Source organism: Chiloscyllium punctatum, chromosome 34 (genome assembly GCF_047496795.1).
Source record: "Chiloscyllium punctatum isolate Juve2018m chromosome 34, sChiPun1.3, whole genome shotgun sequence".
Classification (NCBI taxonomy): domain Eukaryota; kingdom Metazoa; phylum Chordata; class Chondrichthyes; order Orectolobiformes; family Hemiscylliidae; genus Chiloscyllium; species Chiloscyllium punctatum.
This window is the reverse complement of record NC_092772.1, coordinates 38,247,179-38,272,895: the sequence shown is the minus strand read 5'-3', so window position 1 is coordinate 38,272,895 and position 25,717 is coordinate 38,247,179. Positions and strand designations below refer to the sequence as shown.

Genomic DNA, 25,717 nt, shown 5'->3' with positions numbered 1-25,717 from the left:
TGGTTCAGATATCTGATCGATATGGACAAGTTGGACTGAAGGGTTTGTTTCTGTGCTGTATATTTCTGTGACACTATGGCTCTAAAGTGTTAAACTGACAGTTTTATGGATTCCTGAATCCTCAGCACAAACTTGAGAGACCTCAGGAGCTGAATTAGACAGCCATTACAAACCCATCGGAAATTTCCTGCTCAATCTGGCTCATCAATGTCTTGGCTCCTCGATACATGTGGGACTTAAGATTAATTATTTCCCAGCATTCTCTTCACTCAGTGTGTCTGTCTGACCTGCTTTTAGGTTCAAACGTGTCAACCCCAGCAGCAACCAGCACATCGACCCGGGCAGCCACCAGCACATCGAGCGCAGCAACAACCATTACATCGATCCCAGCAACCACCAGCACATCGACCCCAGCAACCACGAGAACATCGACCCCAGCAACCACCAGTACATTGATCCCAGCAACAACTAGCACATCAACCTCAGCAACAACCAGTACATCAACCCCAGCAACAACCAGTAAATCAACCCCAGCAACAACCAGCAAATCAACTCCAGCAGCGACCAGCACATCAACCCCAGCAACAACTAACACATCAACCCCAGCAACAACTAACACATCAACCCCAGCAACAACCAGCACATCAATCGCAGAAGCAACCAGCACATCAACCCCAGCAGCAACCAGCACATCAACCCCAGCAACAACTCACACATCAACCCCAGCAATAACCAGCACATCAATCGCAGAAGCAACCAGCACTTCAATTCCAGCAGCAACCAGCACATCAACCCCAGCAGCAACCAGCACATCGCTGCCAGCAGCAACCAGCACATCGATCCCAGCAACAAACAGCACAACAACCCCAGCAGCAACCAGCACATCAACACCAGCAGCAACCAGTGCATCAACCCCAGCAACAACCAGTACATCAACCCCAGCAACAAGCAGTACATCAACCCCAGAAACAACCAGTACATCACCCCGAGTAACAACCAGTACATCAACCCCAGCAACAACCAGTACATCAAACCCAGCAACAAACAGTACATCACCCCCAGCAACAACCAGTACATCAACCACAGGAACAACCAGTACATCAATCCCAGCAACAAGCAGTACATCAACCCCAGCAACAACCAGTACATCACCCCGAGTAACAACCAGCACATCAACTCCAGCAACAACCAGTACATCAACCCCAGCAACAACCAGTACATCAATCCAAGCAACAAGCAGTACATCAACACCAGCAACAACCAGCACATCAACCCCAGCAACAACCAGTACATCAACCCCAGCAACAAGCAGTACATCAACCCCAGCAACAACCAGTACATCAACCCCAGTAACAACCAGCACATCAACTCCAGCAACAACCAGGATGTCAACACCAGCAACAACCAGCACATCAACCCCAGCAACAACCAGTACATCAACCCCAGCAACAACCAGGACATCACCCCGAGTAACAACCAGTACATCAAACCCAGCAACAAACAGTACATCACCCCCAGCAACAACCAGTACATCAACCACAGGAACAACCAGTACATCGATCCCAGCAGCAACCAGCACATCGCCCCCAGCAACAACGAGTACATCAACACCAGCAACAACCAGTACATCGACCCCAGCAACAACCAGTACATCGACCCCAGCAACAACCAGCACATTGACAGCAGCAACCAGTACATCAACCCCAGCAACAACCAGTACATCAACCGCAGCAACAACCAGCACATCAGCCCCAGCAACAACCAGCACATCAACCCCAGCAACAACCAGCACATCAACCCCAGCAACAATCAGCACATCAAACCCCGCAACAACCAGTACATCAACCCCAGCAACAACCAGTACATCATCCCCAGCAACAACCAGTACATCGCTACCAGCAATAACCAGCACATTACCCCCAGTAACAACCACAACATCGACCCCAGTAGCAACCAGCACATCAACCCCAGCAACAGCCAGTACATCAACACCAGCAACAACGAGTACATCGATCCCAGCAACAACCAGTACATCGACCCCAGCAACAATCAGCACATCGACCCCAGCAGCAACCAGCGCATCGACACCAGCAGCAACCAGTACATCGTCCCCAGCAACAATCAGCACATCGACCCCAGCAACAACCATTACATCGACACCAGCAACAACCAGTACATCACCCCCAGCAACAACCAGTACATCACCCCCAACAACAACCAGTACATCATCCACAGCAACAACCAGTACATCGATCCCAGCAGCAACCAGCACATCGACCCCAGCAACAACCAGTACATCAACCCCAGCAATAACCAGCACATCAACCCCAGCAACAACCAGTACATCAACCCCAGCAACAACCAGTACATCAACCCCAGCAGCAACCAGTACATCGATCCCAGCAACAACAATTACATCAACCCCAGCAACAACCAGCACATCAACCCCAGCAGCAACCAGTACATCAAGCCCAGCAACAACCAGCACATCAACCCCAGCAACAACCAGTACATCGACCCCAGCAACAACAATTACATCAACCCCAGCAACAACCAGCACATCAACCGCAGCATCAACCAGTACATCAACCCCAGCAACAACCAGTACATCGACCCCAGCAACAACCAGTACATCGATCACAGCAACAACCAGTATATCGACACCAGCAATAACCAGCACATCAACCCCAGCAACAACCAGTACATTGATCCCAGCAACAACCAGCAAATCAACACCAGCAACAACAAGCACGTCAACCCCAGCAACAACCAGCACATCAAGCCCAGCAACAACCAGTACATCAACTGCAGCAACAACCAGTACATTGATGCCAGCAACAACGAGCACATCAACCCCAGCAACAACGAGCACATCAACCCCAGCAACAACCAGCACATCGACCCCAGCAACAACCAGCACATCAACCCCAGCAACAACTAGCACATCAACCCCAGCAACAACCAGTACATCAACCCCAGCAACAACCAGCACATCAACCCCAGCAACAACCAGCACATCAACTCCAGCAACAATCAGCACATCAAACACCGCAACAACCAGCACATCAACCCCAGCAACAACCAGCACATCAACCCCAGCAACAACCAGTACATCGAACCCAGCAACAACCAGTACATCAACCCCAGCAACAACAATTACATCAACCCCAGCAACAACCAGCACAACAAACCCAGCAACAACCAGTACATCAATCCCAGCAACAACTACATCAATTACAGCAACAACCAGTAAATCAAATCCAGCAACAACCAGTACATCATCCCCAGCAACAACCAGTACATCAACCCCAGCAGCAACCAGCACATCAACCCCAGCAACAACCAGTACATCAACACCAGCAACAACCAGTACATCGATCCCAGCAGCAACCAGTACATCGACCCCAGCAACAACCAGCATATCAACCCCAGCAACAACAATTACATCAACCCCAGCAACAACCAGCACATCAACCCCAGCAACAATCAGCACATCAAACACCGCAACAACCAGCACATCAACCCCAGCAACAACCAGCACATCAACCCCAGCAACAACCAGTACATCGACCCCAGCAACAACTAGCACATCGATCCCAGCAACAACCAGTGCATCAACCCCAGCAACAACCAGCACATCAACCCCAGCAACAACCAGTACATCGACCCCAGCAACAACCAGTACATCAACCCCAGCAACAACAATTACATCAACCCCAGCAACAACCAGCACAACAAACCCAGCAACAACCAGTACATCAATCCCAGCAACAACTACATCAATTACAGCAACAACCAGTAAATCAAATCCAGCAACAACCAGTACATCATCCCCAGCAACAACCAGTACATCAACCCCAGCAGCAACCAGCACATCAACCCCAGCAACAACCAGTACATCAACACCAGCAACAACGAGTACATTGATCCCAGCAACAACCAGTGCATCAAATCCGGCAACAACCAGTACATCAACCCCAGCAACAACCAGCACATCAACCCCAGCAACAACCAGCACATCAACCCCAGCAACAACCAGTACATCGATCCCAGCAACAACCAGCACATCGATCCCAGCAACAACCAGTGCATCAACCCCAGCAACAACCAGCACATCAACCCCAGCAACAACCAGTACATCGACCCCAGCAACAACCAGTACATCAACCCCAGCAACAACAATTACATCAACCCCAGCAACAACCAGCACAACAAACCCAGCAACAACCAGTACATCAATCCCAGCAACAACTACATCAATTACAGCAACAACCAGTAAATCAAATCCAGCAACAACCAGTACATCATCCCCAGCAACAACCAGTACATCAACCCCAGCAACAACCAGCACATCAACCCCAGCAACAACCAGTACATCAACACCAGCAACAACGAGTACATCGATCCCAGCAACAACCAGTGCATCAAATCCGGCAACAACCAGTACATCAACCCCAGCAACAACCAGCACATCGACCTCAGCAGCAACCAGCATATCGACCCCAGCAACAACCAGTACATCCACACCAGCAACAACCAGTACATCAACCGCAGCAACAATCAGCACTTCAAACCCAGCAACAACCAGTACATCACCCCCAGCAACAACCAGTACATCGATCCCAGCAGCAACCAGCACATCGACCCCAGCAACAACCAGGACATCAACCCCAGCAACAACCAGTACATCAACCCCAGCAACAATCAGTACATCAACCCCAGCAACAACCAGCACAAAGATCCCAGCAACAACCAGCACATCAACCCCAGCAACAACCAGTACATCGACCCCAGCAACAACTAGCACATCGATCCCAGCAACAACCAGTGCATCAACCCCAGCAACAACCAGCACATCAACCCCAGCAACAACCAGTACATCGACCCCAGCAACAACCAGTACATCAACCCCAGCAACAACAATTACATCAACCCCAGCAACAACCAGCACAACAAACCCAGCAACAACCAGTACATCAATCCCAGCAACAACTACATCAATTACAGCAACAACCAGTAAATCAAATCCAGCAACAACCAGTACATCATCCCCAGCAACAACCAGTACATCAACCCCAGCAGCAACCAGCACATCAACCCCAGCAACAACCAGTACATCAACACCAGCAACAACGAGTACATTGATCCCAGCAACAACCAGTGCATCAAATCCGGCAACAACCAGTACATCAACCCCAGCAACAACCAGCACATCAACCCCAGCAACAACCAGCACATCAACCCCAGCAACAACCAGTACATCGACCCCAGCAACAACCAGCACATCGATCCCAGCAACAACCAGTGCATCAACCCCAGCAACAACCAGCACATCAACCCCAGCAACAACCAGTACATCGACCCCAGCAACAACCAGTACATCAACCCCAGCAACAACAATTACATCAACCCCAGCAACAACCAGCACAACAAACCCAGCAACAACCAGTACATCAATCCCAGCAACAACTACATCAATTACAGCAACAACCAGTAAATCAAATCCAGCAACAACCAGTACATCATCCCCAGCAACAACCAGTACATCAACCCCAGCAACAACCAGCACATCAACCCCAGCAACAACCAGTACATCAACACCAGCAACAACGAGTACATCGATCCCAGCAACAACCAGTGCATCAAATCCGGCAACAACCAGTACATCAACCCCAGCAACAACCAGCACATCGACCTCAGCAGCAACCAGCATATCGACCCCAGCAACAACCAGTACATCCACACCAGCAACAACCAGTACATCAACCGCAGCAACAATCAGCACTTCAAAACTAGCAACAACCAGTACATCACCCCCAGCAACAACCAGTACATCGATCCCAGCAGCAACCAGCACATCGACCCCAGCAACAACCAGGACATCAACCCCAGCAACAACCAGTACATCAACCCCAGCAACAATCAGTACATCAACCCCAGCAACAACCAGCACAAAGATCCCAGCAACAACCAGTACATCTACCCCAGCAACAACAATTACATCGATCCAAACAACAACCAGTACATCAAATCCAGCAACAACCAGTACATCATCCCCAGCAACAACCAGTACATCGACCCCCGCAGCAACCAGCACATCAACCCCAGCAACAACCAGTACATCAACACCAGCAACAACCAGTGCATCAAATCCAGCAACAACCAGTACATCAACACCAGCAACAACCAGTACATCAACACCAGCAACAACCAGGACATCAACCCCAGCAACAACCAGTACATCAACACCAGCAACAACCAGGACATCAACCCCAGCAACAACCAGTACATCGACCCCAGCAACAATCAGCACATCGACCCCAGCAGCAACCAGCTCATCGACCCCAGCAATAACCAGTACATTGACACCAGCAACAACCAGGACATCAACCCCAGCAACAATCAGCACATCAAACCCAGCAACAACTAGTACATCACCCCCAGCAACAACCAGTACATCACCCCCAACAACAACCAGTACATCATCCACAGCAACAACCAGTACATCGATCCCAGCAGCAACCAGCACATCGACCCCAGCAACAACCAGCACATCAACCCCAGCAACAACCAGCACATCAACCCCAGCAACAACCAGTACATCAATCCCAGCAACAACCAGTACATCGACCCCAGCAACAACCAGTACATCATCCACATCAACAACCAGTACATCGATCCCAGCAACAACCAGTATATCGTCCCCAGCAACAACCAGCACATCAACCCCAGCAACAATTACATCAACCCCAGCAACAACCAGCACATCAACCCCAGCAACAACCAGCACATCAACCCCAGCAACAATCAGCACATCAAACACCGCAACAACCAGCACATCAACCCCAGCAACAACCAGCACATCAACCCCAGCAACAACCAGTACATCGACCCCAGCAACAACCAGCACATCGATCCCAGCAACAACCAGTGCATCAACCCCAGCAACAACCAGCACATCAACCCCAGCAACAACCAGTACATCGACCCCAGCAACAACCAGTACATCAACCCCAGCAACAACAATTACATCAACCCCAGCAACAACCAGCACAACAAACCCAGCAACAACCAGTACATCAATCCCAGCAACAACTACATCAATTACAGCAACAACCAGTAAATCAAATCCAGCAACAACCAGTACATCAACCCCAGCAACAAGCAGTACATCAACCCCAGCAACAACCAGTACATCAACCCCAGTAACAACCAGCACATCAACTCCAGCAACAACCAGGATGTCAACACCAGCAACAACCAGCACATCAACCCCAGCAACAACCAGTACATCAACCCCAGCAACAACCAGGACATCACCCCGAGTAACAACCAGTACATCAAACCCAGCAACAAACAGTACATCACCCCCAGCAACAACCAGTACATCAACCACAGGAACAACCAGTACATCGATCCCAGCAGCAACCAGCACATCGCCCCCAGCAACAACGAGTACATCAACCCCAGCAACAACCAGTACATCGACCCCAGCAACAACCAGTACATCGACCCCAGCAACAACCAGCACATTGACAGCAGCAACCAGTACATCAACCCCAGCAACAACCAGTACATCAACCGCAGCAACAACCAGCACATCAGCCCCAGCAACAACCAGCACATCAACCCCAGCAACAACCAGCACATCAACCCCAGCAACAATCAGCACATCAAACCCCGCAACAACCAGTACATCAACCCCAGCAACAACCAGTACATCATCCCCAGCAACAACCAGTACATCGCTACCAGCAATAACCAGCACATTACCCCCAGTAACAACCACAACATCGACCCCAGTAGCAACCAGCACATCAACCCCAGCAACAGCCAGTACATCAACACCAGCAACAACGAGTACATCGATCCCAGCAACAACCAGTGCATCAAATCCAGCAACAACCAGTACATCGACCGCAGCAACAACCAGTACATCAACCCCAGCAACAACCAGCATATCAACCCCAGCAACAACCAGTACATCGATCCCAGCAACAACCAGTACATCACCCCCAGGTACAACCAGTACATCACCCCCAGCAACAACCAGTACATCATCCACAGCAACAACCAGCACATCCATCCCAGCAACAACAATTACATCGATCCAAACAACAACCAGTACATCAAATCCAGCTTCAACCAGTACATCATCCCCAGCAACAACCAGTACATCGACCCCTGCAGCAATCAGCACATCAACCCCAACAGCAACCAGCACATCGACCCCAGCAACAACCAGTACATCGACACCAGCAACAACTAGTACATCAACCCCAGCAACAACCAGCACATCGACACCAGCAACAACCAGTACATCAACACCAGCAACAACCAGTGCATCAAATCAATCAACAACCAGTACATCGACCCCAGCAACAATCAGCACATCGACCCCAGCAGCAACCAGCGCATCGACACCAGCAGCAACCAGTACATCGTCCCCAGCAACAATCAGCACATCGACCCCAGCAACAACCATTACATCGACACCAGCAACAACCAGTACATCACCCCCAGCCACAACCAGTACATCACCCCCAACAACAACCAGTACATCATCCACAGCAACAACCAGTACATCGATCCCAGCAGCAACCAGCACATCGACCCCAGCAACAACCAGTACATCAACCCCAGCAATAACCAGCACATCAACCCCAGCAACAACCAGTACATCAACCCCAGCAACAACCAGTACATCAACCCCAGCAGCAACCAGTACATCGATCCCAGCAACAACAATTACATCAATCCCAGCAACAACTACATCAATTACAGCAACAACCAGTAAATCAAATCCAGCAACAACCAGTACATCATCCCCAGCAACAACCAGTACATCAACCCCAGCAGCAACCAGCACATCAACCCCAGCAACAACCAGTACATCAACACCAGCAACAACGAGTACATTGATCCCAGCAACAACCAGTGCATCAAATCCGGCAACAACCAGTACATCAACCCCAGCAACAACCAGCACATCAACCCCAGCAACAACCAGCACATCAACCCCAGCAACAACCAGTACATCGATCCCAGCAACAACCAGCACATCGATCCCAGCAACAACCAGTGCATCAACCCCAGCAACAACCAGCACATCAACCCCAGCAACAACCAGTACATCGACCCCAGCAACAACCAGTACATCAACCCCAGCAACAACAATTACATCAACCCCAGCAACAACCAGCACAACAAACCCAGCAACAACCAGTACATCAATCCCAGCAACAACTACATCAATTACAGCAACAACCAGTAAATCAAATCCAGCAACAACCAGTACATCATCCCCAGCAACAACCAGTACATCAACCCCAGCAACAACCAGCACATCAACCCCAGCAACAACCAGTACATCAACACCAGCAACAACGAGTACATCGATCCCAGCAACAACCAGTGCATCAAATCCGGCAACAACCAGTACATCAACCCCAGCAACAACCAGCACATCGACCTCAGCAGCAACCAGCATATCGACCCCAGCAACAACCAGTACATCCACACCAGCAACAACCAGTACATCAACCGCAGCAACAATCAGCACTTCAAACCCAGCAACAACCAGTACATCACCCCCAGCAACAACCAGTACATCGATCCCAGCAGCAACCAGCACATCGACCCCAGCAACAACCAGGACATCAACCCCAGCAACAACCAGTACATCAACCCCAGCAACAATCAGTACATCAACCCCAGCAACAACCAGCACAAAGATCCCAGCAACAACCAGCACATCAACCCCAGCAACAACCAGTACATCGACCCCAGCAACAACTAGCACATCGATCCCAGCAACAACCAGTGCATCAACCCCAGCAACAACCAGCACATCAACCCCAGCAACAACCAGTACATCGACCCCAGCAACAACCAGTACATCAACCCCAGCAACAACAATTACATCAACCCCAGCAACAACCAGCACAACAAACCCAGCAACAACCAGTACATCAATCCCAGCAACAACTACATCAATTACAGCAACAACCAGTAAATCAAATCCAGCAACAACCAGTACATCATCCCCAGCAACAACCAGTACATCAACCCCAGCAGCAACCAGCACATCAACCCCAGCAACAACCAGTACATCAACACCAGCAACAACGAGTACATTGATCCCAGCAACAACCAGTGCATCAAATCCGGCAACAACCAGTACATCAACCCCAGCAACAACCAGCACATCAACCCCAGCAACAACCAGCACATCAACCCCAGCAACAACCAGTACATCGACCCCAGCAACAACCAGCACATCGATCCCAGCAACAACCAGTGCATCAACCCCAGCAACAACCAGCACATCAACCCCAGCAACAACCAGTACATCGACCCCAGCAACAACCAGTACATCAACCCCAGCAACAACAATTACATCAACCCCAGCAACAACCAGCACAACAAACCCAGCAACAACCAGTACATCAATCCCAGCAACAACTACATCAATTACAGCAACAACCAGTAAATCAAATCCAGCAACAACCAGTACATCATCCCCAGCAACAACCAGTACATCAACCCCAGCAACAACCAGCACATCAACCCCAGCAACAACCAGTACATCAACACCAGCAACAACGAGTACATCGATCCCAGCAACAACCAGTGCATCAAATCCGGCAACAACCAGTACATCAACCCCAGCAACAACCAGCACATCGACCTCAGCAGCAACCAGCATATCGACCCCAGCAACAACCAGTACATCCACACCAGCAACAACCAGTACATCAACCGCAGCAACAATCAGCACTTCAAAACTAGCAACAACCAGTACATCACCCCCAGCAACAACCAGTACATCGATCCCAGCAGCAACCAGCACATCGACCCCAGCAACAACCAGGACATCAACCCCAGCAACAACCAGTACATCAACCCCAGCAACAATCAGTACATCAACCCCAGCAACAACCAGCACAAAGATCCCAGCAACAACCAGTACATCTACCCCAGCAACAACAATTACATCGATCCAAACAACAACCAGTACATCAAATCCAGCAACAACCAGTACATCATCCCCAGCAACAACCAGTACATCGACCCCCGCAGCAACCAGCACATCAACCCCAGCAACAACCAGTACATCAACACCAGCAACAACCAGTGCATCAAATCCAGCAACAACCAGTACATCAACACCAGCAACAACCAGTACATCAACACCAGCAACAACCAGGACATCAACCCCAGCAACAACCAGTACATCAACACCAGCAACAACCAGGACATCAACCCCAGCAACAACCAGTACATCGACCCCAGCAACAATCAGCACATCGACCCCAGCAGCAACCAGCTCATCGACCCCAGCAATAACCAGTACATTGACACCAGCAACAACCAGGACATCAACCCCAGCAACAATCAGCACATCAAACCCAGCAACAACTAGTACATCACCCCCAGCAACAACCAGTACATCACCCCCAACAACAACCAGTACATCATCCACAGCAACAACCAGTACATCGATCCCAGCAGCAACCAGCACATCGACCCCAGCAACAACCAGCACATCAACCCCAGCAACAACCAGCACATCAACCCCAGCAACAACCAGTACATCAATCCCAGCAACAACCAGTACATCGACCCCAGCAACAACCAGTACATCATCCACATCAACAACCAGTACATCGATCCCAGCAACAACCAGTATATCGTCCCCAGCAACAACCAGCACATCAACCCCAGCAACAATTACATCAACCCCAGCAACAACCAGCACATCAACCCCAGCAACAACCAGCACATCAACCCCAGCAACAATCAGCACATCAAACACCGCAACAACCAGCACATCAACCCCAGCAACAACCAGCACATCAACCCCAGCAACAACCAGTACATCGACCCCAGCAACAACCAGCACATCGATCCCAGCAACAACCAGTGCATCAACCCCAGCAACAACCAGCACATCAACCCCAGCAACAACCAGTACATCGACCCCAGCAACAACCAGTACATCAACCCCAGCAACAACAATTACATCAACCCCAGCAACAACCAGCACAACAAACCCAGCAACAACCAGTACATCAATCCCAGCAACAACTACATCAATTACAGCAACAACCAGTAAATCAAATCCAGCAACAACCAGTACATCAACCCCAGCAACAAGCAGTACATCAACCCCAGCAACAACCAGTACATCAACCCCAGTAACAACCAGCACATCAACTCCAGCAACAACCAGGATGTCAACACCAGCAACAACCAGCACATCAACCCCAGCAACAACCAGTACATCAACCCCAGCAACAACCAGGACATCACCCCGAGTAACAACCAGTACATCAAACCCAGCAACAAACAGTACATCACCCCCAGCAACAACCAGTACATCAACCACAGGAACAACCAGTACATCGATCCCAGCAGCAACCAGCACATCGCCCCCAGCAACAACGAGTACATCAACCCCAGCAACAACCAGTACATCGACCCCAGCAACAACCAGTACATCGACCCCAGCAACAACCAGCACATTGACAGCAGCAACCAGTACATCAACCCCAGCAACAACCAGTACATCAACCGCAGCAACAACCAGCACATCAGCCCCAGCAACAACCAGCACATCAACCCCAGCAACAACCAGCACATCAACCCCAGCAACAATCAGCACATCAAACCCCGCAACAACCAGTACATCAACCCCAGCAACAACCAGTACATCATCCCCAGCAACAACCAGTACATCGCTACCAGCAATAACCAGCACATTACCCCCAGTAACAACCACAACATCGACCCCAGTAGCAACCAGCACATCAACCCCAGCAACAGCCAGTACATCAACACCAGCAACAACGAGTACATCGATCCCAGCAACAACCAGTGCATCAAATCCAGCAACAACCAGTACATCGACCGCAGCAACAACCAGTACATCAACCCCAGCAACAACCAGCATATCAACCCCAGCAACAACCAGTACATCGATCCCAGCAACAACCAGTACATCACCCCCAGGTACAACCAGTACATCACCCCCAGCAACAACCAGTACATCATCCACAGCAACAACCAGCACATCCATCCCAGCAACAACAATTACATCGATCCAAACAACAACCAGTACATCAAATCCAGCTTCAACCAGTACATCATCCCCAGCAACAACCAGTACATCGACCCCTGCAGCAATCAGCACATCAACCCCAACAGCAACCAGCACATCGACCCCAGCAACAACCAGTACATCGACACCAGCAACAACTAGTACATCAACCCCAGCAACAACCAGCACATCGACACCAGCAACAACCAGTACATCAACACCAGCAACAACCAGTGCATCAAATCAATCAACAACCAGTACATCGACCCCAGCAACAATCAGCACATCGACCCCAGCAGCAACCAGCGCATCGACACCAGCAGCAACCAGTACATCGTCCCCAGCAACAATCAGCACATCGACCCCAGCAACAACCATTACATCGACACCAGCAACAACCAGTACATCACCCCCAGCCACAACCAGTACATCACCCCCAACAACAACCAGTACATCATCCACAGCAACAACCAGTACATCGATCCCAGCAGCAACCAGCACATCGACCCCAGCAACAACCAGTACATCAACCCCAGCAATAACCAGCACATCAACCCCAGCAACAACCAGTACATCAACCCCAGCAACAACCAGTACATCAACCCCAGCAGCAACCAGTACATCGATCCCAGCAACAACAATTACATCAACCCCAGCAACAACCAGCACATCAACCCCAGCAGCAACCAGTACATCAAGCCCAGCAACAACCAGCACATCAACCCCAGCAACAACCAGTACATCGACCCCAGCAACAACAATTACATCAACCCCAGCAACAACCAGCACATCAACCGCAGCATCAACCAGTACATCAACCCCAGCAACAACCAGTACATCGACCCCAGCAACAACCAGCACATCGATCACAGCAACAACCAGTATATCGACACCAGCAATAACCAGCACATCAACCCCAGCAACAACCAGTACATTGATCCCAGCAACAACCAGCAAATCAACACCAGCAACAACAAGCACGTCAACCCCAGCAACAACCAGCACATCAAGCCCAGCAACAACCAGTACATCAACTGCAGCAACAACCAGTACATTGATGCCAGCAACAACGAGCACATCAACCCCAGCAACAACGAGCACATCAACCCCAGCAACAACCAGCACATCGACCCCAGCAACAACCAGCACATCAACCCCAGCAACAACTAGCACATCAACCCCAGCAACAACCAGTACATCAACCCCAGCAACAACCAGCACATCAACCCCAGCAACAACCAGCACATCAACTCCAGCAACAATCAGCACATCAAACACCGCAACAACCAGCACATCAACCCCAGCAACAACCAGCACATCAACCCCAGCAACAACCAGTACATCGAACCCAGCAACAACCAGTACATCCACACCAGCAACAACCAGTACATCAACTGCAGCAACAACCAGTACATTGATGCCAGCAACAACGAGCACATCAACCCCAGCAACAACGAGCACATCAACCCCAGCAACAACCAGCACATCGACCCCAGCAACAACCAGCACATCAACCCCAGCAACAACTAGCACATCAACCCCAGCAACAACCAGTACATCAACCCCAGCAACAACCAGCACATCAACCCCAGCAACAACCAGCACATCAACTCCAGCAACAATCAGCACATCAAACACCGCAACAACCAGCACATCAACCCCAGCAACAACCAGCACATCAACCCCAGCAACAACCAGTACATCGAACCCAGCAACAACCAGTACATCAACCCCAGCAACAACAATTACATCAACCCCAGCAACAACCAGCACAACAAACCCAGCAACAACCAGTACATCAATCCCAGCAACAACTACATCAATTACAGCAACAACCAGTAAATCAAATCCAGCAACAACCAGTACATCATCCCCAGCAACAACCAGTACATCAACCCCAGCAGCAACCAGCACATCAACCCCAGCAACAACCAGTACATCAACACCAGCAACAACCAGTACATCGATCCCAGCAGCAACCAGTACATCGACCCCAGCAACAACCAGCACATCAACCCCAGCAACAACAATTACATCAACCCCAGCAACAACCAGCACATCAACCCCAGCAACAATCAGCACATCAAACACCGCAACAACCAGCACATCAACCCCAGCAACAACCAGCACATCAACCCCAGCAACAACCAGTACATCGACCCCAGCAACAACTAGCACATCGATCCCAGCAACAACCAGTGCATCAACCCCTGCAACAACCAGCACATCAACCCCAGCAACAACCAGTACATCGACCCCAGCAACAACCTGTACATCAACCCCAGCAACAACAATTACATCAACCCCAGCAACAACCAGCACAACAAACCCAGCAACAACCAGTACATCAATCCCAGCAACAACTACATCAATTACAGCAACAACCAGTAAATCAAATCCAGCAACAACCAGTACATCATCCCCAGCAACAACCAGTACATCAACCCCAGCAGCAACCAGCACATCAACCCCAGCAACAACCAGTACATCAACACCAGCAACAACGAGTACATTGATCCCAGCAACAACCAGTGCATCAAATCCGGCAACAACCAGTACATCAACCCCAGCAACAACCAGCACATCAACCCCAGCAACAACCAGCACATCAACCCCAGCAACAACCAGTACATCGATCCCAGCAACAACCAGCACATCGATCCCAGCAACAACCAGTGCATCAACCCCAGCAACAACCAGCACATCAACCCCAGCAACAACCAGTACATCGACCCCAGCAACAACCAGTACATCAACCCCAGCAACAACAATTACATCAACCCCAGCAACAACCAGCACAACAAACCCAGCAACAACCAGTACATCAATCCCAGCAACAACTACATCAATTACAGCAACAACCAGTAAATCAAATCCAGCAACAACCAGTACATCATCCCCAGCAACAACCAGTACATCAACCCCAGCAACAACCAGCACATCAACCCCAGCAACAACCAGTACATCAACACCAGCAACAACGAGTACATCGATCCCAGCAACAACCAGTGCATCAAATCCGGCAACAACCAGTACATCAACCCCAGCAACAACCAGCACATCGACCTCAGCAGCAACCAGCATATCGACCCCAGCAACAACCAGTACATCCACACCAGCAACAACCAGTACATCAACCGCAGCAACAATCAGCACTTCAAACCCAGCAACAACCAGTACATCACCCCCAGCAACAACCAGTACATCGATCCCAGCAGCAACCAGCACATCGACCCCAGCAACAACCAGGACATCAACCCCAGCAACAACCAGTACATCAACCCCAGCAACAATCAGTACATCAACCCCAGCAACAACCAGCACAAAGATCCCAGCAACAACCAGCACATCAACCCCAGCAACAACCAGTACATCGACCCCAGCAACAACTAGCACATCGATCCCAGCAACAACCAGTGCATCAACCCCAGCAACAACCAGCACATCAACCCCAGCAACAACCAGTACATCGACCCCAGCAACAACCAGTACATCAACCCCAGCAACAACAATTACATCAACCCCAGCAACAACCAGCACAACAAACCCAGCAACAACCAGTACATCAATCCCAGCAACAACTACATCAATTACAGCAACAACCAGTAAATCAAATCCAGCAACAACCAGTACATCATCCCCAGCAACAACCAGTACATCAACCCCAGCAGCAACCAGCACATCAACCCCAGCAACAACCAGTACATCAACACCAGCAACAACGAGTACATTGATCCCAGCAACAACCAGTGCATCAAATCCGGCAACAACCAGTACATCAACCCCAGCAACAACCAGCACATCAACCCCAGCAACAACCAGCACATCAACCCCAGCAACAACCAGTACATCGACCCCAGCAACAACCAGCACATCGATCCCAGCAACAACCAGTGCATCAACCCCAGCAACAACCAGCACATCAACCCCAGCAACAACCAGTACATCGACCCCAGCAACAACCAGTACATCAACCCCAGCAACAACAATTACATCAACCCCAGCAACAACCAGCACAACAAACCCAGCAACAACCAGTACATCAATCCCAGCAACAACTACATCAATTACAGCAACAACCAGTAAATCAAATCCAGCAACAACCAGTACATCATCCCCAGCAACAACCAGTACATCAACCCCAGCAACAACCAGCACATCAACCCCAGCAACAACCAGTACATCAACACCAGCAACAACGAGTACATCGATCCCAGCAACAACCAGTGCATCAAATCCGGCAATAACCAGTACATCAACCCCAGCAACAACCAGCACATCGACCTCAGCAGAAACCAGCATATCGACCCCAGCAACAACCAGTACATCCACACCAGCAACAACCAGTACATCAACCGCAGCAACAATCAGCACTTCAAAACCAGCAACAACCAGTACATCACCCCCAGCAACAACCAGTACATCGATCCCAGCAGCAACCAGCACATCGACCCCAGCAACAACCAGGACATCAACCCCAGCAACAACCAGTACATCAACCCCAGCAACAATCAGTACATCAACCCCAGCAACAACCAGCACAAAGATCCCAGCAACAACCAGTACATCTACCCCAGCAACAACAATTACATCGATCCAAACAACAACCAGTACATCAAATCCAGCAACAACCAGTACATCATCCCCAGCAACAACCAGTACATCGACCCCCGCAGCAACCAGCACATCAACCCCAGCAACAACCAGTACATCAACACCAGCAACAACCAGGACATCAACCCCAGCAACAACCAGTACATCAACACCAGCAACAACCAGGACATCAACCCCAGCAACAACCAGTACATCGACCCCAGCAACAATCAGCACATCGACCCCAGCAGCAACCAGCTCATCGACCCCAGCAATAACCAGTACATTGACACCAGCAACAACCAGGACATCAACCCCAGCAACAATCAGCACATCAAACCCAGCAACAACTAGTACATCACCCCCAGCAACAACCAGTACATCACCCCCAAAAACAACCAGTACATCATCCACAGCAACAACCAGTACATCGATCCCAGCAGCAACCAGCACATCGACCCCAGCAACAACCAGCACATCAACCCCAGCAACAACCAGCACATCAACCCCAGCAACAACCAGTACATCAATCCCAGCAACAACCAGTACATCGACCCCAGCAACAACCAGTACATCATCCACATCAACAACCAGTACATCGATCCCAGCAACAACCAGTATATCGTCCCCAGCAACAACCAGCACATCAACCCCAGCAACAATTACATCAACCCCAGCAACAACCAGCACATCAACCCCAGCAACAACCAGCACATCAACCCCAGCAACAATCAGCACATCAAACACCGCAACAACCTGCACATCAACCCCAGCAACAACCAGCACATCAACCCCAGCAACAACCAGTACATCGACCCCAGCAACAACCAGCACATCGATCCCAGCAACAACCAGTGCATCAACCCCAGCAACAACCAGCACATCAACCCCAGCAACAACCAGTACATCGACCCCAGCAACAACCAGTACATCAACCCCAGCAACAACAATTACATCAACCCCAGCAACAACCAGCACAACAAACCCAGCAACAACCAGTACATCAATCCCAGCAACAACTACATCAATTACAGCAACAACCAGTAAATCAAATCCAGCAACAACCAGTACATCATCCCCAGCAACAACCAGTACATCAACCCCAGCAACAACCAGCACATCAACCCCAGCAACAACCAGTACATCAACACCAGCAACAACGAGTACATCGATCCCAGCAACAACCAGTGCATCAAATCCGGCAACAACCAGTACATCAACCCCAGCAACAACCAGCACATCGACCTCAGCAGCAACCAGCATATCGACCCCAGCAACAACCAGTACATCCACACCAGCAACAACCAGTACATCAACCGCAGCAACAATCAGCACTTCAAAACCAGCAACAACCAGTACATCACCCCCAGCAACAACCAGTACATCGATCCCAGCAGCAACCAGCACATCGACCCCAGCAACAACCAGGACATCAACCCCAGCAACAACCAGTACATCAACCCCAGCAACAATCAGTACATCAACCCCAGCAACAACCAGCACAAAGATCCCAGCAACAACCAGTACATCTACCCCAGCAACAACAATTACATCGATCCAAACAACAACCAGTACATCAAATCCAGCAACAACCAGTACATCATCCCCAGCAACAACCAGTACATCGACCCCCGCAGCAACCAGCACATCAACCCCAGCAACAACCAGTACATCAACACCAGCAACAACCAGTGCATCAAATCCAGCAACAACCAGTACATCAACACCAGCAACAACCAGTACATCAACACCAGCAACAACCAGGACATCAACCCCAGCAACAACCAGTACATCAACACCAGCAACAACCAGGACATCAACCCCAGCAACAACCAGTACATCGACCCCAGCAACAATCAGCACATCGACCCCAGCAGCAACCAGCTCATCGACCCCAGCAATAACCAGTGCATCGACACCAGCAACAACCAGGACATCAACCCCAGCAACAATCAGCACATCAAACCCAGCAACAACCAGTACATCAACACCAGCAACAACCAGTACATCAACACCAGCAACAACCAGGACATCAACCCCAGCAACAACCAGTACATCAACACCAGCAACAACCAGGACATCAACCCCAGCAACAACCAGTACATCGACCCCAGCAACAATCAGCCCATCGACCCCAGCAGCAACCAGCTCATCGACCCCAGCAATAACCAGTACATCGACACCAGCAACAACCAGGACATCAACCCCAGCAACAATCAGCACATCAAACCCAACAACAACTAGTACATCACCCCCAGCAACAACCAGTACATCACCCCCAACAACAACCAGTACATCATCCACAGCAACAACCTGTACATCAACCCCAGCAACAACCAGCACATCAACCCCAGCAACAACCAGCACATCAACCCCAGCAGCAACCAGTACATCAACCCCAACAGCAACCAGTACATCGACGCCAGCAACAGCCAGTACATCAATCCCGGCAACAACCAGTACATCATCCACATCAACAACCAGTACATCGATCCCAGCAACAACCAGTATATCGACCCCAGCAACAACCAGCACATCAACCCCAGCAACAACAATTACATCAACCCCAGCAACAACCAGCACATCAACCCCAGCAACAACGAGCACATTAACCCCAGCAGCAACTAGCACATCAACCCCAGCAGCAACCAGTACATCAACCCCAACAGCAACCAGTACATCGACGCCAGCAACAGCCAGTACATCAATCCCGGCAACAACCAGTACATCGACCCCAGCAACAACCAGGACATCAACCACAGCAACAACCAGTACATCAACCCCAGCAACAGCCAGCACATCAACCCCAGCAACAACCAGTACATCAACCCCTGAAACAACCAGCACATCAACCCCAGCAACAACCAGTACATCAACCCCAGCAACAACCAGGACATCAACCCCAGAAACAACCAGCACATTAACCCCAGCAACAACCAGCACATCAACCCCAGCAGCAAACAGCACATCAACCCCAGCAACAACCAGTACATCAACCCCAGCCACAACAAGCACATCAACCCCAGCAGCAACCAGCACATCAATCCCAGCAACAACCCGTACATCGACACCAGCCACAACCAATACATCAATCCCAGTAACAACCAGCACATCAACCCCAGCAACAACCAGTCCATCGACCCCAGCCACAACAAGCACATCAACCCCAGCAACAACCAGCACATCAACCCCAGCAACAACCAGCACATCAACCCCAACAACAACCAGTACATCAACCCCAGCAACAACCAGTACATCGACCCCAGCCACAACAAGGACATCAACCCCAACAACAACCAGTACATCAACCCCAGCAACAACCAGTACATCAACCGCAGCCACAACCAACACATCAACCCCAGCAACAACCAGCACATCAACCCCAGCAACAAACAGTACATCGACCCCACCAACATTCAGCACATCAACCCCAGCAACAACTAGCACATCAACCCCAGCAACAACCAGTACATCGACCCCAGCCACAACCAGCACATCAACCCCAACAACAACCAGTACATCAACTCCAGCAACAATCAGCACATCAACCCCAGCAACAACTAGTACATCAACCCCAGCAACAACCAGCACATCAACCCCAATAACAACCAGTACATCAACCCCAGCAACAACCAGCACATCAACCCCAAAAACAACCAGGACATCATCCGCAGCAACAACCAACACATCAACCCCAGCAACAACCAGTACATCAACCCCAGCATCAACCAGTACATCGATCCCAGCAACAACCAGTACATCAACACCAGCATCAACCAGTACATTGATCCCAACAACAACCAGTACATCGATCCCAACAACAACCAGTACTTCAACCCCAGCAACAACCAGTACACCAACCCCAGCAACAAACAGTGCATCGATCCCAGCAACAACCAGTACATCGATCCCAGCAACAACCAGCACATCGACCCCAGCAACATCCAGTACATCGATCCCAACAACAACCAGTACATCAACCCCAGCAACAACCAGTACACCAACCCCAGCAACAACCAGCACATCGACCCAAGCGAATGGTAATTTCAAACGTGTAGCCTGGTGATTCCCGTCAAAGAAGTCCCCTACCTTATCACTCAGTGACTCGAGGGCTCCTGCCCCCTTCCTCCTGCCCCCTTCCTCCCACCCACTCCGTTCCTCTGCCCATCACCCCCTCCTGTCCCTCCCTCAGGAAAATTTCCCTTTCACTGGGGAATGAAAGCATCAACTGGGGTCAAGCACTCAGCGGGTCAGAGTCCAGTCCCTGCCCCTGGTGGGGGGTGGGGTGGTGGGTCTGGGGAGGGGACAATGCCAACATTCCCCATTGGTGTACAGCGTTGGGTGAGACTGTGTGATGGGACCGGATTTTATAACAAATGCGGAAACAATTCGTGGCTGTGACTCCTCTTTTCTACCGTAACCTCCCACCCCACACCCACACCTCAAACCCCACCACCCTCCCTGATGCCATGAACCCCCACCCACCCCAGGTCCTGCCCCACCTTCCTCCTTGATTCATACCCCCCTCTGTGTTTCATCCTTTAATACCAGCAGCACCTCGGGAAGGGGTTTCCAGCCTCCGAGTGTGAACCCTCCTCCTCCCCGTCCGTGTCCTGAGTGGGAGGGTTGTATCCCGGGGAAACGTACTCCCATTCCCGAGGTTCTCCCCCCAACTCCACGCCTTCAGAATATGATCCGTCTTGATCTCAGTATCGGAGCGGCCGAGCCCACCCCCCCTCTGGGACAGATCCCACACCACTCCACACACTCAGGCCAGGAAGGGGCCATGGGATCTTTCTGTGTACTGCAGGAAACTCCCTCCCCCAGACCCCAGCCCCAGAGTGAACCTCTGCTCCCCCCTTCACTGTCCTGTCACTGACCGAGCCTGTGTGGGTAGGACCCCCTCCCCCTCCCCTCCCCCTCCCCTCCCCCAGACCCCAGCCCCAGAGCAAACTTCCCCTCCCCCCCTTCACCATCCTGTCACTGACCAAGCCTATGTGGGTAGGACCCCCTCCCCACCCCCTTCCCCCCTCTCCCCCTCCCACTCCCCTCCCCCTCCCCTCCCCTCCCTTTACCGTCCTGTCACTGACCGAGCCTGTGTGGGTAGGACCCCCTCCCCCTCCCCCTCCCCTTCCCCCCTCTCCCTCTCCCCCTCCCCTTCCCCCCTCTCCCCCTCCCACCCCCTCCCCCCCCCCTTCCCCCCTCGCCCCCTCCCCTCCCCTCCCTTCACCGTCCTGTCACTGACCGAGCCTGTGTGGGTAGGCCGTGTCCTGAGATTCCTTATATTCCATGGCGTTTTCCCGGAAGCGGCGATTGGATTATTACCTTCGCTCCCCTCCCCTGACCCGGCCACAATTTCAGACAGCACATTCCCACATCATAATCACACGCCCCATTCCGAAAAGTTGCTCTAATTCTCGGTCGCCCACGCCTGCTTCATAGAATCCCACAGCACGGAAACAGACCCTTCGGCCCAATCAGTCCGTGCTGACCACAATCCCAAACTAACCCAGTCCCAGCTGCCTGCTCCTGGCCCATATCCCTCCAAACATTTCCTATACATGGCCTTATCCAAATGGCTGTTAAATGCTGTAACTGTCCCCACATCCACCACTTCCTCAGGAAGGTCATTCCACACTCAAACCACCTTCTGTGTAAAACATCGGCCCCTCCTCTCCTTTTTAGATCTCCCTCCTCTCACATTAAAAATGTTCCCCTTCGAGTGACAAAATCCCCTGTCCTGGAGAAAAGACCCCGCCCACTAATCCTATCCATCCCCGTCATTATTTTATACACACTCGCTCCAGTGAAGTAAGTCCCAAATTACCCAGCCTTCCTCTCTAACACAAACCTTCCATACCCGGTAACTTCCCGGGAAATCTCTTCAGGACCTGCTCCAGTTTAATAATATCGTTCTGATAATAGGGAGATCAGAACGGGACTCAGTATTCCAGACGAGGTTTCATCAATGTCCTTTAATATCCCACTCAACCTCACTCCCCTCAACCTTTAATATCCCACCCAGTCTAATACCAATCTCCCCCTCACTCCGAACATCCTTTAATATCCCACCCAGTCTAATACCAATCTCCCCCTCACACCCTTTAATATCCCACCCAGTCTAAACTCACTCTCCCTCTCACTCCCCATACCCTCCAATATCCCACCCAGTCTAATCCCTCTCTCCCCCTCACTCCCCACACCCTTTAATATCCCACCCAGTCTAATCCCACTCTCCCCCTCACTCCCCACACCCTTTAATATCCCACCCAGTCTAATCCCTCTCTCCCCCTCACTCCCTCACCCTTTAATATCCCACCCAGTCTAATCCCACTCTCCCTCTCACTCCCCACTCCCTTTAATATCCCACCCAGTCTAATCCCACTCTCCCTCTCACTCCCCATACCCTTTAATATCCCACCCAGTCTAATCCCACTCTCCCTCTCACTCCCCATACCCTTTAATATCCCACCCAGTCTAATCCCACTTGCCCCTCAATCCCACTTTCTCCCTCAGACCCATCACCCTTTAATACCCCACCCAGCACCTTCCTTCCCTATTCCTTGATGCAGTCACTGGGGGCGGCACGGTGGCACAGTGGTTAGCACTACTGCCTCACAGCGCCAGAGACCCAGGTTCAATTCCCGCCTCAGGCGACTCTCTGTGTGGAGTTTGCACGTTCTCCCTGTGTCTGCGTGGGTTTCCTCCGGGTGCTCCGGTTTCCTCCCACAGTCCAAGGATGTGCAGGCCAGTTGAATTGGCCATGCTCAATTGCCCGTAGTGTTAGGTAAGGGGTAAGGGGTAAGGGGTAGGGGTGGGTTGCACTTTGGCGGGGCGGTGTGGACTTGTTGGGCCGAAGGGCCTGTTTCCACACTGTAAGTAATCTAATCTTTTTTGGATTATTTCCCCCCCACAGCTCCACTGAGTCTAGAAGTGATCGTTATCATCGCACTGGTGGTGGTCACGGTGGTCCTCATCACCTTGCTCACAGTGCTGATACTGAGACGCAGAGCGATCAGACATCGGTATGATGGATTGCCATCCAATCATCTGCTGTCGCCGGGGGGGATACGTGATTCCTCCTTCTCGCCGTGAGCAGTGGAGCCAAACCCAGATGTGATGTCAGCACAGGACGTGCGGAAGCTTGCATGCTGGGAAATGATGCTAACTTGACGTCAACGCTCAACCAACTGACTGTGAAAGGAACAGGCCTCTGTGGACCCTGCAAGTGCCTGACAAGCCGAGGGTCGGGGGAGCCAAAGGGGATAGAATAAGGAATCATAGAGCCAGATGTTCTCCACTGCCCTTGGAATCTCTTGGAAAGTTCTGATCCACAGGGTCTGGGCAAGAGAAGGGAATGGGACAACTCCAGAGCCCCCCCTCCCGGTGAAGAGCCCCAGAGTTTGGAATTGGCAGGAGAGGAAGAGGTGCAGCCCAGTTCAAGCCACAGAGATGGGATTAGAGCTCACACGATAATGGTCACAGAGTAACAGCAACCCAGAGTTGGGCACTGGATATGAAGCTGTTCCGAATTACCGAGATACATGCACGTTGTCAGCCATTTAAATGCAAATACAGATTAAGATTTCCGGCACTCCAGTTTAAGGGTCTCTCTCTGTCACACCATGCCAACCAGGGCGATGGGGTAAATAAGGGGTTTGTACGCACAGAGAACAATGGGGAGGCAGTGTGGATATTGGCAACACCCAGACTGCTGTCCACTTTAACAGTCATTGTCAAATTCACCTTCCTCTCCTCAACTTTATTGAAAGCAACGTTCAACCGGGATCAATGTGAGGGGATGCACTGGGGTGGGGGATGCAAGGCAAGGGAGTAGGTGGTGGGCAGTAGGGCCCTGGGGGTGCCCGAGGGTCAGAGGGAGCTCGGTGGGTGTGTTCCCCACTCCCGTAAGGCAGTGGGACAGGCGGGTAAAGTGGTTATGGAGGGACACGGGACACTTACCTTTATTAGCCGGGGAGGGGGGAACAGAGTTGAAGAGCAGGGAGGTGAGGCTGGAACTGT

General features: G+C 51.1%; 2 protein-coding genes across 2 annotated transcripts in view; both read left to right on the top strand.

Annotated features, from left to right (window-relative positions):
* The window catches only part of LOC140458716 (uncharacterized), a 131,520-nt gene that overhangs the window by 5,115 nt on the left and 100,688 nt on the right, over nucleotides 1-25,717 (top strand). The window lies entirely within an intron of this gene.
* LOC140458982 (uncharacterized) lies at nucleotides 22-25,477 on the top strand. The gene is made up of 19 exons (XM_072553719.1): nucleotides 22-29; nucleotides 298-447; nucleotides 1,457-1,647; nucleotides 1,687-2,004; nucleotides 2,140-2,388; nucleotides 2,428-2,508; nucleotides 5,773-7,503; nucleotides 7,543-7,836; nucleotides 7,876-8,172; nucleotides 8,260-8,412; nucleotides 8,524-8,724; nucleotides 8,809-9,270; nucleotides 11,608-11,664; nucleotides 11,728-11,997; nucleotides 12,130-12,162; nucleotides 12,421-12,735; nucleotides 14,863-15,537; nucleotides 20,482-21,735; nucleotides 24,612-25,477. The coding sequence occupies exons 1-19, from the start codon at nucleotides 22-24 to the stop codon at nucleotides 24,788-24,790; spliced, it is 6,918 nt and encodes a 2,305-aa protein (XP_072409820.1). The 3' UTR covers nucleotides 24,791-25,477.

Bases quoted from the DNA above. Each gene is read 5' to 3' on its own strand.
- LOC140458982 (XM_072553719.1), top strand. The intron at 9,271-11,607 runs GTAAATCAAATC...CATCAATCCCAG, and splicing joins ATCAATTACAGCAACAACCA to CAACAACCAGTACATCGACC. The intron at 12,736-14,862 runs GTACATCGCTAC...CATCAACCCCAG, and splicing joins ATCATCCCCAGCAACAACCA to CAACAACCAGCACAACAAAC.